Source organism: Lissotriton vulgaris, chromosome 12 (genome assembly GCF_964263255.1).
Source record: "Lissotriton vulgaris chromosome 12, aLisVul1.2, whole genome shotgun sequence".
Classification (NCBI taxonomy): Eukaryota; Metazoa; Chordata; class Amphibia; order Caudata; family Salamandridae; genus Lissotriton; species Lissotriton vulgaris.
This window is the reverse complement of record NC_141700.1, coordinates 798129196-798145313: the sequence shown is the minus strand read 5'-3', so window position 1 is coordinate 798145313 and position 16118 is coordinate 798129196. Positions and strand designations below refer to the sequence as shown.

The 16118-nt window shown below is 47.8% G+C and overlaps 1 protein-coding gene across 4 annotated transcripts in view; it reads right to left on the bottom strand.

The window, feature by feature from the left end:
• CAMTA2 (calmodulin binding transcription activator 2) overlaps positions 1–16118 on the bottom strand; it is an 897177-nt gene that overhangs the window by 54614 nt on the left and 826445 nt on the right. For all 4 annotated transcript variants that reach the window (XM_086946206.1, XM_086946207.1, XM_086946208.1 and 1 more), the window contains one exon: positions 7029–7100. In XM_086946206.1, coding sequence (XP_086802332.1) covers positions 7029–7100 — 72 coding nt within the window. The remainder of the gene's footprint in view (positions 1–7028; positions 7101–16118) is intronic.

Here is a 16118-nt window from a genome sequence, read left to right as displayed (position 1 = left end):
ACACTGGTGGAGTACATATTTTCAGTTCAGAAGTACAGTCCTATTAGGCCACTTCAGGTCCATCTAACCTATGTGCAAACGTAGCCAACCCTCCCAAAAAGTGCATACTTTTGGTTCAGAGGTGCAATCTTATTAGGCCGCTCCAGGTTTTCCCGTATGCATGGCTTCAGCTGCTATTCTTAATTTTTTTGTTATTGTGGAGCCTCATTGGTGGCCCTTTTCTGTAGAATCCTTGGTACAAACATTAACATTTATCTGGCTTCCCTTTGTGCAAATGCTCCACAAGCTCCTCATTGTACATCTGGATTGCCACCGTAAATTGCCATTGCTCTTATTTTCTTGTCTACATTGTTTAAGATCCTCGCAAAATGGCCATTTAGTTGCAGATTCCTAAGGGCAAAGCCTGCCAAAGCCGCCTGCCTGCATGTTCCGATTCCTCTTTGATTAAAGAGTGGGCACTACATTACTCTTTGCTTGTTCAACAACTCCTTACAGCAGATCTTCCCTCCCCATTCTGCACAAGTAGCCGCAGGTGCTGGCTGGATTACGCTTCCAGGCTGGTTGATGTAATAGCGAAGGTGATAATTTACCAAGACGATTTCTTAAGAACTTTTCTTTGACTGTGTTGGAGAACCCCATATGCAAGTAGGAGTGAACTATTGCTGTGTCCTAACTGTGCAAAACAAACCAGTCATGAGCTCTGCCTGCCAATGCCTTATCCTCAATTAATGAGGCCAGTTTGATGGCTTTCTTTACCACAGCAGTGTGGGTTGCAGCCTTCTATAGAGGCCCTGTAGGCCTCATTGTGCTGTTGACCCATTGGGGGAGGTTCTAGCATGAGAGGTGCCCCTGGTCGTCAGCTCCAGTCAAAGATGCACGTTTCATGTACCTTTGATCTGATGCCAGCAATCGATATACGCCCCCTTCTGGCCAGAGATTGTCTTATCTGTGCGGGGAGGTATATTCGGGAGGCCAAAGATGATTTTGTACGCCCCAACCATCATCCTGCCTCTTCCTCGGCATAGCTCCCTCCTGCAAGTGACTGTTAGTAGGAGTTTTGCTTGTATTACCCGGGGCAGTGGAGTGAGAGTAGGACTGGCCACTTTCTTCTTCAGATGTTTCAATGCTAGAGCCAGAGCATTGCTTTGCCTCCTCAGAGCTTCTTTCTGAGATTTAAATGATCCGTCTTTGAATATAATTAACCCCTAAATATTTGTATTCCATTATTGACTCCAGGTGTTGGTTGGCCAAAACTAATCAGACGTGACAGCATGCAGGTCTCTAAATTGGGACTTTTAACATACGATATAAGAGTCCATTCCACAGAATGAGAAGGTGTGAGGGTGGTGAGGAATCTGTGGATAAACAGAGGATCTATCAGAAAGAGCGATACCGAAGGTAAGTAACTTGTTCTTATGATGGACACTTCTAGTCGCAGAGTCCTATAAAAAAGCAGCAGTGCCAGGTGGGTCTGCGGAATGACTCAAACTAAAATGTCCTGCAGGGCCAAACGGCACAAATGCCCCTCCCGCCGGACCTGGCTATCAAGGCAGTAAGGCTTCGTGAACATATGAATTGACCCCATGCTACGGCATTACATATGTCCGAAACAAGTGCTCCGCATGCCAACGCACTGATAGAACTTGGCTGAGGTTGTCTTGAGTCCTACCTAGATATTGTGCTTATGTGCACCGCTTTACACTTATTTGTTCCAGTGAACAAAACAAAGAGCAGATTGTTCACGTGATGCTCCTTGGTACAATCGATGTAAAAGCTCATAACTCTTTTTGGGGTCCAGGTGGTGAAGCCTCTCCTCCTCTTTCGAGGGGTGAGCAAAACATGGCAAATGGGCAATGACCTGTCTGACATGCAAAGGCACCACGAGACTGTTTTAAAGGGCAGATGTAAGGGACAGCTGTGCATTGGGTCAAAAGAGGTACATATAAAAATAAGAGCAAATATGGGGGAAGTGGAACACACACAGGGGGAATAACACATACAGGGTGAATATATATACCCCTCTAGCCTCCACAATTAGGGGGAGATTTCAAGAGGAAACAACCTGGGTGGAGATGTGTGATCGTGGGGGATGGAACAGAGATGTCCAGTTGTATCATTGCATTAATAACACGTTTGCCTATAAACACATTTTAGTGAACATGCTGTTCTATTTTTGTTCAGTAAAAAAAAATTAAAATAAAAAAGGAGGAACATATAAGAAAAGTGCGAAAAAGTTAGGGTACCAATGTGTCATTTCAAGAAGTTTGGGTGGGAACATAAGGATAAGACCTCTAAGGAAAAGCATCACAACATGTGATTTAAACAAGGATGATTGCCTTGGAAATGCAAAAAGACTGAAAAGTAACCTTTAACGGTGCCCACAGCAAGACCCTGTGGGGCTAAAGACAGCACAAAAAGCAGGACACTCAACAACTTTGCCTGTAATGGGTCTCTACGGCGAAAGTTACACAAGGCTACAAACTTATCCCAGAGTAAACAGATTTTATAGATGGGCACCTGGCCGCTTGAAAGACATCAACTACTTTAGGAGGGAGGTTGTAGGAAGTCAAATGTAGCTACTCAATCCTTGCAAATGGAGCTGAAGATTACATTGGTCCAGGTGAAGAACCCTTCCCTTGCGCTGGACAGAAGAGCCCCTTTAAGCGGCAGCCTGGTGGTGGGACAGATGAGACCGTTCCAGGGTACCACACCAATCCAGAGCCACTAAGATAACTTGGGCCAGTTGTTCCTGATCTTCAGAACTCAGGCAGGAGAGGCAGTGGTGGGAAGGCATACAGGAGTACCATGCTCCAATCTAGGCAGAATGTGTCTAAGAGAGAGAGCCTCTTGGGAACTCCAATGTGCAAACGTATTGACATTGCAAGTTCTTGGTGGTGATGAAGAGATCAAGGCAGGCTCTGTCCATTACTCCAAGACGCCCTACATCACCTTAAAGTGTAGCTGCCATTCCTGATCCATTAGGCGTCACCACCTGAGTTCATCCACCCTAACAATTGAAGATCCCGTCAGATGGCTCATGTCCACAAAGATGCCTTACCAAGTCAGCTAGTTCCAGAGGCACAGGGTCCACTGGCACAGGAACCCAGACCCTACTCCACGCTGCCTGTTACAGTATCACATGGCAGAGCTGTCTCCTTGTAGGACCTGGACGGGTCCCTCCATGATGGAAGGCAAGATCTTCAACACCCATCCAAAGGCCCAGAAATCCTATTGATGAATGTGAGTCGGGTCCTCTGATCTCCACCTCTCCCAGATACCCTCCACAACCCAAAAGCAATGTATCCGTCACTACCAACAGATTTGGGTGGGGTAGGGAGAGGGGCCAGCCGCAGGTCCAATTCTGGTTGAACATCCACCACTTCAGGTCTTCTACAGTCTCCTCCGAAACCTGGATGGAACCTAACAGATTCCCTCGGTGCTGCGCCCACTGAGACTTCGGATCCCACTGCAGAGTCTGCATGAGCCATCTGGTGTAGTCTGCCAGCAGGAGGCCAAGAGTCACTTTCACTGAGACCCGAGATGAGGCTCAAACATTGGGATCACAGCTCAAATATTTGATCTCTATGATCTAGAGGGAAGCCTCGAAATTGCACCGTATCCAGAACAGCTTCAATTAAGGCTTTTTGCAGGAGTCAGGTGTGATGTTCACAGAGAAACCCAAAGATGGAGGATGTTCAATGATTTCTGAAAGTGGTCCAAGGCTGACTGTAATGAGCCCGGTTTTAACAGCCAGTCGTGAAGGTTGGGGAAGACTGATATCCCAAACTCTGTAGATGTGCTGCGCCCACTTTCATGAACACCCGCGGTGAACTGGTTAAGCTGAGGGCAGCACAGGCTCAACATCTGCGTCAAAATGTACATAAAAAAAGGAACCAACATCAATGCACATGGGTGGTGCTTGTATGTGGCTTTGGTGTCACTTCCAAAGCATTGACACCGAGCTTACAACGCCACATGTTAGCACGCAGGAACAATGATGACAAAAGTTTAGGAATCCTCAGAACAATGGAGCCTTCCCTATAGCTGTTGAACTTGGCTTGACGGATGTCTGAAATCAGCCTTTTCTGTTATTGATGCTGTGGTGTATATCAACTATAGAGTAAGATGGAACATTTTAGGTCGCAATTTACCAGACAGTGAAGCGGTCTGGTTTGCTAAAGACATCTTGGGGACTTTCAGAAAGATGACTTAGAAATGCATTCCACCCGATGATTACTATTGGCTTTGTGGTATTCTGGCTTTCTATTTGATGTCTTTGCTGTAGGCACTTCAGGTTCAGTTAGTCCGTCCCGATGAATTAACTGTGCTTACAGTATTCTTCCTCAAACTTCCTTTCTGTAAACAGGCCTTTAAATCTTGTTCTTATCTTGTTACATTTGCTATCGATTCAAAAGCTGTGGTCAAATATCAGGCGCTGTCTTCCGAGGCACTTGTTTACTTTTCTTTGTCTGACTTCAAAGTGAGACGATTTATGTGACAATCTTGCTGGATACTAGGGGAGCAAAGAGGTTTATTTTTCTAGCACAAAACAATATTTAAATGAACTGTGTAAGTATTTCGGAATTAGGAACACACATGTAGCACATTTTATATTATTTCTGAAGTGTCTTGGAAACACATACTTCAATATGATCAAAACAAATCATTACACTAGGTGATGCAATTTCCACACATTTTTGTTTGTGCTCAGTATAGTTTTATGAGTAAAACTGTATGTCTGCAAATGTATTGGTCATTTCAATTAAAAATGTCTTGTCTGTAACGGCAGCGCGCTACCACACCATGCATACCCTGCTCTACGCCTCTCCACTCTATTCTGCACCACTCCACTCCATACCACAGCACTCTATGCCCACACATGCTGCGCCTCTCTACTCTACCCTATGCCACTGCACTCTACACCACTCCAGTCTAGGCCACACTCATCTACTCTGCACAACTCTGCTATATGCCACTCTGCAACAATGCACTTTATGCCCCGGCACTCTACGTCAATCCAGTGTATGCCACTCTAATCTACTCTGCACTACTGCACTCTTCACCACTTTAGTCCACACCATAACATACTATACCACTCTACACAACTACATTCTATGCTGCACCACTCCACTCTACGTAACTTCGCTATACTCTGAAACAGTCTACTGTATGCCACTCCACTCCACTCTATATCACTGCACTCTACATCACTTTACTCTTAAACACTGCACTCTACGCCAATGCATTTTACACAACTGAGCTCTATGTCATTGCACTCTACTCTGCATCACTGTACTCTACACCACTGCTCTCTATGCCCCTCTATACCACTCTATGGCACCATACTCTACACTGCACCACTCTACGCCACTTCACTCTATGCCACTCGACTCTACTCTGGACTCTATGCCACTGGACTCTACGCCACTTGACTCTACTCAGTGCCACTGCATCACTCAACTCTACACCACTCTACTCTGCGCCACTGCATTCTACTATGCACCACACTAATATATGACATTGCATTCTACGACACTGCACTGTATGCTACTGAATTCTATGCCACTGCAGTCTACTCTATGACACTCCAGTGTATAGCACTTTACGCGGCTCCACACTACGCCACTCTGATACACAACACACTCTGCCCTCTTCGCCATTCTTCTCTACGATACGCCACACAGCTCTCCTCTGCACCACTAACTTTTAGCCATGCTGAACAGCAGCTACGCTAGTGAGCAACATGGCTAACACACATTGGCAAAGCTAGCAGCGATTGCATAAGGGAGACCTCTTGGCTTTGCGAAAGCTTGCTCCTGAAAGCTTCTTGTACACCTATGGGAAAGCTCCCTTTTTGGTCCACTTTCCAAACAGCTACAACTCCTGCTCAGGGTTATTAAACGTGTGCACAGTGCGTAGTTCAAGACAGCATCGCCAATCTGGTTGGCAACTGCTATTTGAGGGGAACAGACCCTCCAAACCTTGCTGGATCCACCCTGAGGAGCTCGGTGGGTACCTGTAGCTTGATTGAGATTGAGTGAAGGGATGCCACTGTGGAGTGCTGTCTGCCAATAGCTGGGGCAAAAGCAGTGGAGTGAAGGCTGAAGGTCGAGATCGATGACGGAGATCCATGTGATACATAGTTGAAGAACACAGTGGCCAGCAATTATGACCGTTCCTATTCAAACTCCATAGCCCTTAACACATCAGCAACAGATCGGAAGGCAGCCCTACCAGCTGTACTACATGATCAGAGTACTTCTCAGAGTGTTTAGCAGCTAACCGTATCTAGCTTGCTGGAGATTAACCCAGTTAAACACAAAGATGCCAACAAATCCAAAGAATGAGAATGGTTTTAGGAAGAGTTCTTGCTGCAGAAGAGAACACCAAAAAAAAAACAAAGAACTTTAAGGAACGCCCCATCATCTAAATATGCTTTCATGGATAAACCACAGTTTTAGATTTAAACTTTTTTGTCCCACTGGTTTTTTATTATAAAAATGTTTTTAAAAAGTGGACCAACATGTTTTTGAAAAGGACTGAAATCTCAAGTATATGTGAATATCTGCGAGGTTAGGCCATGCAGCTGAGTTACCTCAAGATTATTAACCTATGGGGCATCTCTAGCTGAGGAAATTTCTGGGTTAGATACAACACATGCCTATGGCTCTGGACAACACCTAGATTCTGTGCAATATTATTTATGAGGATTACCTGCTTCAGCTTCTGGTGTTCTGCATTTCCACCCTTAAGAGTGTACAGAACAGACTGCATGGCCTAGTAATCTTGTGACTGTGCATAAGTCAAGACTGCTTGTTTAGGTGTTGATTAGATAGTGACCATACTGTGTTACACGATATGTATATTTAGAGTAGGAGTATTTTATACAGATACTAAGACCATACACACTTCTTGTTTGAGGTTGTCTCACCTTTATGTCCGAATTCTGAGAATGGTATCTGTTAGTTAACCTAGACATCTAAAAGCTGTATTCAGAGCGGAGGGCCCTTCGGACGCATTTGTTTTACCTGTTTGTACTTGCGGTAACATCTCTGGATCACAGCTGCGGCCATTTCCTGCTGCTCTTTTAACCTGCGGCCCTGCAATGAGAATGAAAAGGCAGAGAATCAGCTCTCGGACTAGGCTGAGTTTGCCTGTCGAAGGAGCTCACTCAAAACATAAAGAGGGAAACTGCATGGCTGGCAATACCATATTGTCTACTTCGATTTCTGGCATGTCTTAAAACCATTTACAAAAACGTATGCACATGTTACACGGTACACTACCATCGCTCAGCCATGGCACATGCACAAACACGGCATACTCAGCAAACAAATAAATCCATCAGTAATTTCAAGAGCAGCCTATGAAGGCTAATTAGTTTATGGTGGTATGCGCTATTGAAAACACATTGGCATACAAATGAATGAATTATAAGGCAACTAAAATGGTGCAATTTAGAAGTTTCCCTGGAAGAATGACATGACTATGTAATATGCACACTTTAGAGAAGATGAGTGACACAAGATAGCCCAACAAGGCAAAAAACATTGGTGAAAGCATGAGCTACTCTGGAGCAGAGGAGAGTACATTACTTACCTTTGGGAAAGCTCTTTTCGATGGATACTCTCTAGGCGCAGATACCTGACCTGGCGAGTCCTCACATGTGACATAATGGATGCGGAAATTCTTACAATAGCTCCTGCACACCAAAAGGTGGCTAGAACTTCTTGGAGCGAAAGCAATAGCTGCGGTTATCGCCCTAAAGGAATAAGCTCAAGGCCTCGGGAAGTTCCTTTTCAGTCAAGGCACAGCTCAGGTTGACGCAGAAGACAATCCATCGGAATAAGCTCCGTTTCTGAACTGCCTTTACCTTTTTCGCACCAGCGAACCCGACAATAGCGGATCTTCCACAGGCACTCCTTAGTCCTATCGATGAATAAACTAAGGGCATGCCTTGGATCCTCCCCCTCAGCTGGATGCTGTGGAGAAAACAAATGCAGGGAGCATGATGGACTGCTCCAAATGGAAGGCAGACACTTCTATTTGCAATTTCAGTGTCCAAGTCCAAGCACCAGTTGCCAGGGCAGAAATTAGTATACAGAATCTAAAGTGACAAAGCCTGCATGCAGTTTGCGGATGGCAAATGCAGTTGTAACTGCAATAAAAAAAATGGGCTTCAAAGTTAAGAGTCTCATAGTACAGATAGGAAGTAGCTAAAAAAAAAGCACATATTCACAAATGTTAGAACCATACTGAGGTCACACTGTAGCATAACAAAAGGAGTAGAGGGAAGCGTGTAATACTTTTAAACCGATCACAATGGGTGATTTGAAAAAGAAGGGATAATCAGGCAACAAAGAAGGGCCAAAAGAGGTAATAAGTAAACCTTAACTGTGCCCACTGCAAAGCCTTGCCCATGCCAAAGATTAAATAAAATTAGCAGGTAATCTAATATGTAGATGGTGAACCTGTTTTTCTTCACACCAGGTGACAAATATGGACCAGTGACTTGAATAAATAGATTTTAGTGGAAGGGCAGCGAGCAGCCAAAATGACAGCCACCACTTCAGACAGTAGAACAAAACATCTCAGTTGGTTCTGCTCAATCTACCCACATGAAGGTGTAGCATGTGGAGGGTAGAGTGTAGCACCCTACCTTGCTGCCAGGACTGAAAACCCTCCTGAAGATGTTAAAAAGGGGAGGTTAATGTCCAGGGTGAGCTGTTTCAAATACTGGACTCTTCTGGTCACAAGGATGAGTTGTGCTCGGACCTGCCCGACTTTCTTCAGGACCCTCGGAAACAGCAGCAGAAAAAGAAAGCTCTATTGAGGCTAGAATACCACTGAAACAGTTGGTCAGACTTTTGTACACTTTTTGTTTTATCAAGATATCATTTTAACACTCTTTTCAGGTCTAGAGAGTGCAGAGCTCTCTCAGCAGGAGTGACAGGGCTTGCAAAGAAAGTAGGAAGAGTAACTGACTGGTTGATATGAAAATCCGAGACCACCTTAGGAAGGAACCTCGGGTGAGTACGTAACACCACTCTCTGTTCGGGTGAAAAACAAGATAAGGCTCTGAAGAGTATAAGGCTTGTATCTTACTTACCCTGTGAGCAGATGTGATTGCCACGAGAAAAGCAGTCTTTCACGAAAGATGCTGAAGGGAAGCTTTGTGAATGGGTTCGAATGGGGGACCCATTGGTTTAGAGAGGACTATATTCAGCTCCCTTGGGAGGAGCTAGAGCCCTAACGGGAGGATAGACCTTCTTTGAGACCCTCCAAGAAATCTTTCACAACTGGCATCTGAAAGAACGAAGCCTGAGTGGGAGACTTTCTATGTTCTGTTATCACTGCCAGGTGAACCTTTATGGAGGAGTATTGCAAGCCTGCTTTTGCCAAATACAGTAAGTATGGTAACAGTACCTGTTCCTGTCCTCGAACAGGGTCATGGCCTTCAGCAGTACACCACATGTAAAAAAGCTTCCACTCCTAGCCTCCTTCAAGATCTGCATGCAGTCTTGAAAGAGACCTAAATGTCCATATTGTATGAACTCAGGCGCCATGCTGCTAACCTCAGGGACGGCAGGTTGGGGTGGAACACCTTGCCGCCCGCCCTGGTCAGCAGATCCGGATGACATAGCAACCTCATGTGTGGTACCTTGGACAGGTGAAGGAGGTCCGGCTACCACCACTGGCGAGGCCACTCTGGAGCAACCAGTATTATATCTGTCTTGGACTCGTACAGTTTCCTGATCACCATGGGAATGAAGGGAATTGGTGGAAAAGCGTAGAGTAACGCCTCTGACCAGTCTATCAACAGAGCATTCCCCTTGGAACCTGGCTGCGGGTACCTGGAGGCGAAGACGCAGCATTTTACGTTTTCGGCGTCCACAAAGAGATCGACGTCTGGTCTGCCCCAGCTGTGGAAGATGTCTTGCACCCAGTCGTGTGCTTCTGTGAAATGCCTGCTTAGGCCATCCGCTTGGACGATGAGGACGCCTGGTAAGTGAATTGCAGAGATTTTCATGTCTCATGCCAGAAGCCACTTTCAAATCGCCTGTGCTTCCAGCGACAGGGGTCTGGACCTGGTGCACCCCTGCTTGTTCAGGTAGCACACAGCTTTCCAAATTTTTCATGTTGGTTACACACTTTTTGGAGATGCATCATTTTGAGACACAGTAAGGCAGTGTAGCGAGCGAGCCCGAACCACCTAAGGAGGGTTCGGGGTTCTCACTCACTCTGTCTGTCTCCCTCTCTCTCTCTCCGTCTGTCTACCTCCCTCTGTCGCCCTCCTCCCTGTCTGTCTCCCTCTGTCTGTCGCCCTCCCTGTCTGTCGCCCTCTGTCTCCCTCTATTTCCGTTCCTCTGTCTCCATTCCTCTGTCTCCCTCCCTCTCACTCCCACTGTCTCCCTCTCCCTCTGTCTCCCTCTCCCTCTCCCTCCGTCTCCCTCTCCCTCCGTCTCCCTCTCCCTCTCCCTCCATCTCCCTCTCCCTCCATCTCCCTTTCCCTCAGTCTCCCTCCCTCTGACTCCGTCTCCCGCTCTCCATCTCCCGCTCTCAGTCTTCCTCTGTCTCCATCAGTCTCCCTCTCTCTATCTCCCTGTCTCCCTCCCTCTGTCTGTCTCCCTCTCCTTCCCTCTGCCCCCCTATCTCCTTCTCTCTCTGTCTCCCTCTGTCTCTCTATGTCTCTGTCTGCCTCAGTCTCTGCCTCAGTCTATCCCTGTCTCTGCCTCTATCTTTTTGTCTGTCCCTATCTCTGTCTCACCCGGTCTCCCTCGCTCTGTCTCCATCTCTGTCTGTCTGTCTGCCCCTGTCCCTGTCTCTGCCTCTATTTGTCTCTGTCTGTCCCTGTCTCTGTCTGTCTCTATCTTTGTCTGTCTCTGTCTCCCACACTCTCTCTGTCTCACTCACTCTGTCTACCTCCCTCTCTATCTGTCTCCCACTCTCTGTCTCCAGGCCTCTCTCTCCCTCTGTCTGTCTCCCTCTGTCTGTTTACCTTCCTCTGTCCCTCTCGGCCTGTCTCCCTCCCTCTGTCTCCCTCTGTTTCCGTCTCTCTGTTTCCGTCCCTCTGTCTCCCTCCCTCTCCCTCTCCCCCCTCTCCCTCTGTCTCCTTCTCCCTGTCTCCCTCCCCCCTGTTTCCCTCTCGGTCTCCCTCTCTCTGTCTGTCTCCCTCTCGGTCTCCCTCTCTCCATCTCCCTCTGTCTCCCTCCCTCTCCCTCTATCTCCCTCTGACTGTCTCTCTCTGCCTCCCTCTCTCTGCCTCCTTCCCTCCGTCTCCCTCGTTCTCTCCCTCCCTCCGTTTCCTCGGTCTCTGTCTCCCTCTGACTCCCTCTGTCTGTCTCCCTCTCTCTCTGTCTCCTTCCCTCCCTCTCCCTCTGTCTCCCTCAATCTGTCTTCCTCTCTCGGTCTCTCTCACCCTCCCTCTACCCCAGACTCCCTATCTCTCTGTCTCCCATGGTTTCCCTCTCTCTTTGTCTCCCTCCCTCCCTCTGTCTGCCTCTCTCCCTCTGTCTCCCTTTGTCTCCGTCCCTCTGTTTCCCGCTCTCTCTGTCTCCTGCTCTCTCTATCTCCCGCTCTCTCTCTCTCCCGCTCTCTCCGTCTCCCGCTCTCTCTGTCTCCCGCTCTCTCGGTCTCCCTCTCTCTCCGTCTCCCTCTCTCTCTGTCTGTCTCCCTCGCTCTCTGACTTCCTTCCTCTATCTCCCTCTGTCTCCCTCCCTCTGCCTGTCATGCTCTGCCTGTCACCCTCTGTCACCTCACCCCAGCTTCCCGGGCACACACACAGCCGCACGTGAGTACTTCGCAGGTCTTTAAAAGACCATTTACTTGTTAATGAGGCTTTGTTGTGAATCGCCCGGCCCCCATAGAGCGGAGTGTCTCGGAGTCTGCGCTTCTGCGGCGGACTCCGAGATACTCTTTCAAAGGAATGCCTCTTAATTAGCAGCAGTTATGTGCTAAGTGCCCTTAATACTGGTGTCATCCAGGGACACACCCACAATTTGCAGGTGACACAGTACTGTGTCAGGACACACAGTTTGGAAAGCTCTGAGGTACTACATCGTTGTTATATCGTCCGCCTGAACAAGTAGAGTAGTCGATTTGATGGAAGAAAAAAATGTTTTGAGAGCTAGATGTACCGCTCTGAGTTCCAGCATGTTTATATGGTATAGTTGCTCTTTCTCTGACCACATTCCTTGGATCTGTAGTGGTCCCTTATAAGCGCCCCATCCCTGAAGGGACGTATCCGTCACCAGAGTCTGCTTGGGCAGTTCCTCTTGAAAAGGGACTCCTACGATGAGATGAATCTGTCGCATCCACCATTTGATGAGAGCCGGACAGACAGAGGCAGAGTTGAAGTGTGCTCCCAACGATTGGAGATTTGGGACCACTGATCCTCCAGAGTCTGCTGTAGAGGTCTCATGTGAAGCCTGGCGTTTGGAACTAGAAAAATGCACAAGGCCATCGAACCCAGCAGAGATGAGATCTGCCTGGCCGTGGGCTGAGGTATATTCAGGAGAGTTTGACACTTGTGGAGAATGGATGATCGTCTCTCCTCCGAAGGATACGCTCTGGCGTTGACTATGTCCAAAGTTGCGCCTAGATAGTGTATCCTCTGTGTTGGATTGAGGATGGATTTTTTTAAATTTACGTGTAGACCGGGCCGATGTAGTTGTTAAATACAGTACGCGAGGTGCTGCTGCAGAAGAGTTGGCGACGCACTCTTGAGAAGTCAGTCGTCCAGGTAAGGGTAGATGAAGATTTGCTTTTTCCTCAAGAAAGCAGCTACTACTACCATGCACTTTGAGAATGTGCGAGGAGCCGACTTTGGACCGAAGGGCAGGACAGTAAACTTCTGATGCTTTTGAGAGATTGGTATGTGGAAATAAGCATCTTGATGATCTATGGAACACATCCAGTCCCCTTGATGTAGATGCAGGATTATTTGATGTAATGCCAGCATTCTGAACCTCTCTCTCAGAATGAACCTGTTGAGACGTCTGAGATCTAGTATAGGCCTGAACTCCTTGTTTGGACCTTTCTTTGGGACCAAAAAATATCAAGAGTAGATCCCCTGCCGACGTTGATGCCATGGGACCTCCTCAATGGCTTCTTTTAGGAGTAGAGCGGACACCTCTTCTCTCAGAATATTTATGCTATGGATGACAGTCTTTTGAGGAGGAATAGAAGGTGGAGGGGAGCTGAACCTGATGTTATGCCCATTCCTTACAATATTCAGCACCCACTTGTCTAGTGTGATCTTGGTCCACTCTTCCAGGTAGAAACGGACACTTCCCCCCACCGGAGTGGGTAACGGAGTTAGGGGAAGCATGTACTCACTGCTTTTGTTGTTGTTTGGCAGCAGGTGTGGACTGTCTGGAGTTCCTTCCTCTTCCTCTTCCTCTACCAGGACGACGCTGGTAGGATTGTGATCTTCCTTGATTTTGCTGGGACGACCACTGAGGGGTTTGAACCCTCTGATGGTATGGTCACCGATCGTAAAGCGGTAGCGTCGCTTGAACTCCTTTCTCTTCTCGAGCCCAACCGCCTTCACCGTATCCAGTTCGGTCTTCATCCTGGACATTTCGTCATCGGCGTGAGAGCCGAAGAGTGAAGTGCCATTGAAGGGGAGATTGAGAATGCGATGTTGTGCCTCTGGCTTCAGACTCGTCAATCTCAGACAGGAAGAGTGACGGGCACAAATCCCATGAGCATAACCATGGGCAGTGAGATCAGAGGCATCAGCCGCTGCAATGATAATTTGATTGGCTACCAAGCCACCTTCATGCAGGATTTCCAGGAAATCTTGCTTGTCTTATTTTGGGAGCTTCTTGTGACGCGTGAAAGCGAGTCCCACAAAGAACGGTCATACCAACCCAGCAAGGCCGAGGCGCTGGCTACCTTCATGTAAGAGGCTGAAGTCGTGCACATTCTCTTGACGACAGAATCCATGGCCTTACTGTCTCTATCTGGGGGTACCGCAGACGATGCTGCCCCTGTCGGATTCTTCCGTGCCACTGAAACGGTGGAGGGTCAGCCCTCAGAAAAGAGGGGTCGTTCTCAGGAGCCTTATATTTCTTAGTGATCCGAGATGGGGCCGCCCCCACAGATCTTGGAGTAAAGAATTTTTGCAGAGCAGGCTCCAGCAATCCAGGCACTAGAGGAAGCATTGGTCTAGAGGAAGACTTTTGGTGCAGTGTTTCAAAGATGACTGAAGCCTTGGTAGTGGGACAGGCATTTCAATGTGAAGTTTCGCAGCCCATCGGCAGAGAACCTCATTGAAGGTCAGAATATCATCAATGGGCGATATTCTACTCGGAGTAGAGGAAGAAAGAGTAGGAGAATAGTCAGCTTTTGAGTCTGACAATCATGAAGAAGATCTATGGCTCCGTCTCCTAAGAGAGCGGTGTCGAGATCTGGATGCCAGATTCCTAGGAGAACGTGATGACTGCCTTCTTCCAGGTGGGGACCTTCGTGGAGAGGCACGCTCCTGTCTTTCAGAAGAGTGTACGGATTGAAGTATAGGCGATCTGGATCTTGTAGGGGAACATGGCAGATTAATCCTGCAGATCTTCCACTCTATTATGTCCTCTAGCCATCTCAGTGGGATATTAGTTGGCGGGGCTGGAGACGGTACTGATGAGGGTTCCGGAGTAACTTGTACTATCTGAAGTCCTCGGGAGGAAGAAGCACTCCTTGACGTCGCCCCTGGGCGTCTTGAGACGAACGGTCTCTCAACGTCGCCCTAGGTGTCTTTGCAGGCGGAGACCCATGATCTGAGTGTGATCTCCTCGACGTCGACTTGATCGTGACCCTCTTCTAGACACAGGGGGCGTTTTTCAATATCTCTATGTCGAACTCCTCAACGGTGACCTCCTCGGCGACGGATGTGTCGACGTCATGCGTCTCGGCGTCGAATGCCTGTCTCTCTCTGGCGTCGAAGCCCTTGGGTGTTCGGCTCGACGTCGATGCAATTGGACCTCTCGACGGCGACGGCGATCTCGACGTCGGCACTGTCCCTCTCGGCGGCGGGCTTCGACGTTGATGTGTTGACGTCGAGCCCCCGGCCTCTTGACGTCGTAGGCGAGTGAGACTGGGGCCGCCTCAGCATTGGTGTCGGACTTCATCTTATGGGTCTTCTCACCTTGTCTCGACGGCGAAGGACGTCTCGACGTCGACTCAGAGCACAAAGATATCTTGGATGTCGATCTGTCCCTCGACGGTGTATGAGACCGATGTCTCCTTTTCTCACCTTTCTCTTTGCTCTCCAACATTGTTTGAGAGGAGGGCTTCCTTGAAGGATGTTCTTCTCGCCCACTTGCGGTTTCTTTTCCTCTCTCTTGCATGGAGTGCAGCTTAATCTTCTCCCTTTCTCTAAGGGTTCTTTTTGAAAACTTGCTGCAGTGGTAACATTGGTCTGGCTTGTGAGATGAAGGTAAACAAGCAATACAGACCGAGTGAGGGTCTGACTTAGCCAATTTTTTTCCACAGGCTGGGCACTTATTAAATAAGGCCGGCATTTTGACAGGAAAAATAGCCTAATGTCAGAATAAATAGTAGTATTAGGATAGGATAAGATAGGATAATACGTTTGTAAAGCGCTCAATTGCCGTGGCGTCTTGGCGCTGATGTGTGTGCTTACAAAATCCAGAAACCATAGTCAGGTTGAAATCTCATATCCAACGGTAATCTATTCCACAGGTGCGCTGCCCCTTTGGAAAGTGTCCTACCTCCCCATCTGGCCCACTTAACCCTAGACTTCTTAAGTAGACCTAGATTAGTCGATCTCAGAAGACGTGAGGGTCTATAGGGCGTGAATAGTTTGGAAACTTCGTCGGCGCCACCTCCTTAAAGCGCCTTATGAACCAGGCACAAGGCCTTACAATCAACACGCCACTGCACTGGAAGTCAATGCAATTATTTAATGCCCGCTAAGGTTGAACAGCCCCTGGGGATGTTTAGGAGCAACCTTGCTGCTGCATTCTGAAGGGACTTAAGCTTTCCCATCTGTGCTTTATCTATACCCATAAATAGGGCATTACAGTAATCCAAATTGGATAGGAAAAGGCTCACCATCACCGTCTTCTGGAGGTCACGTGAGATGAATGGGAAAATCTTTC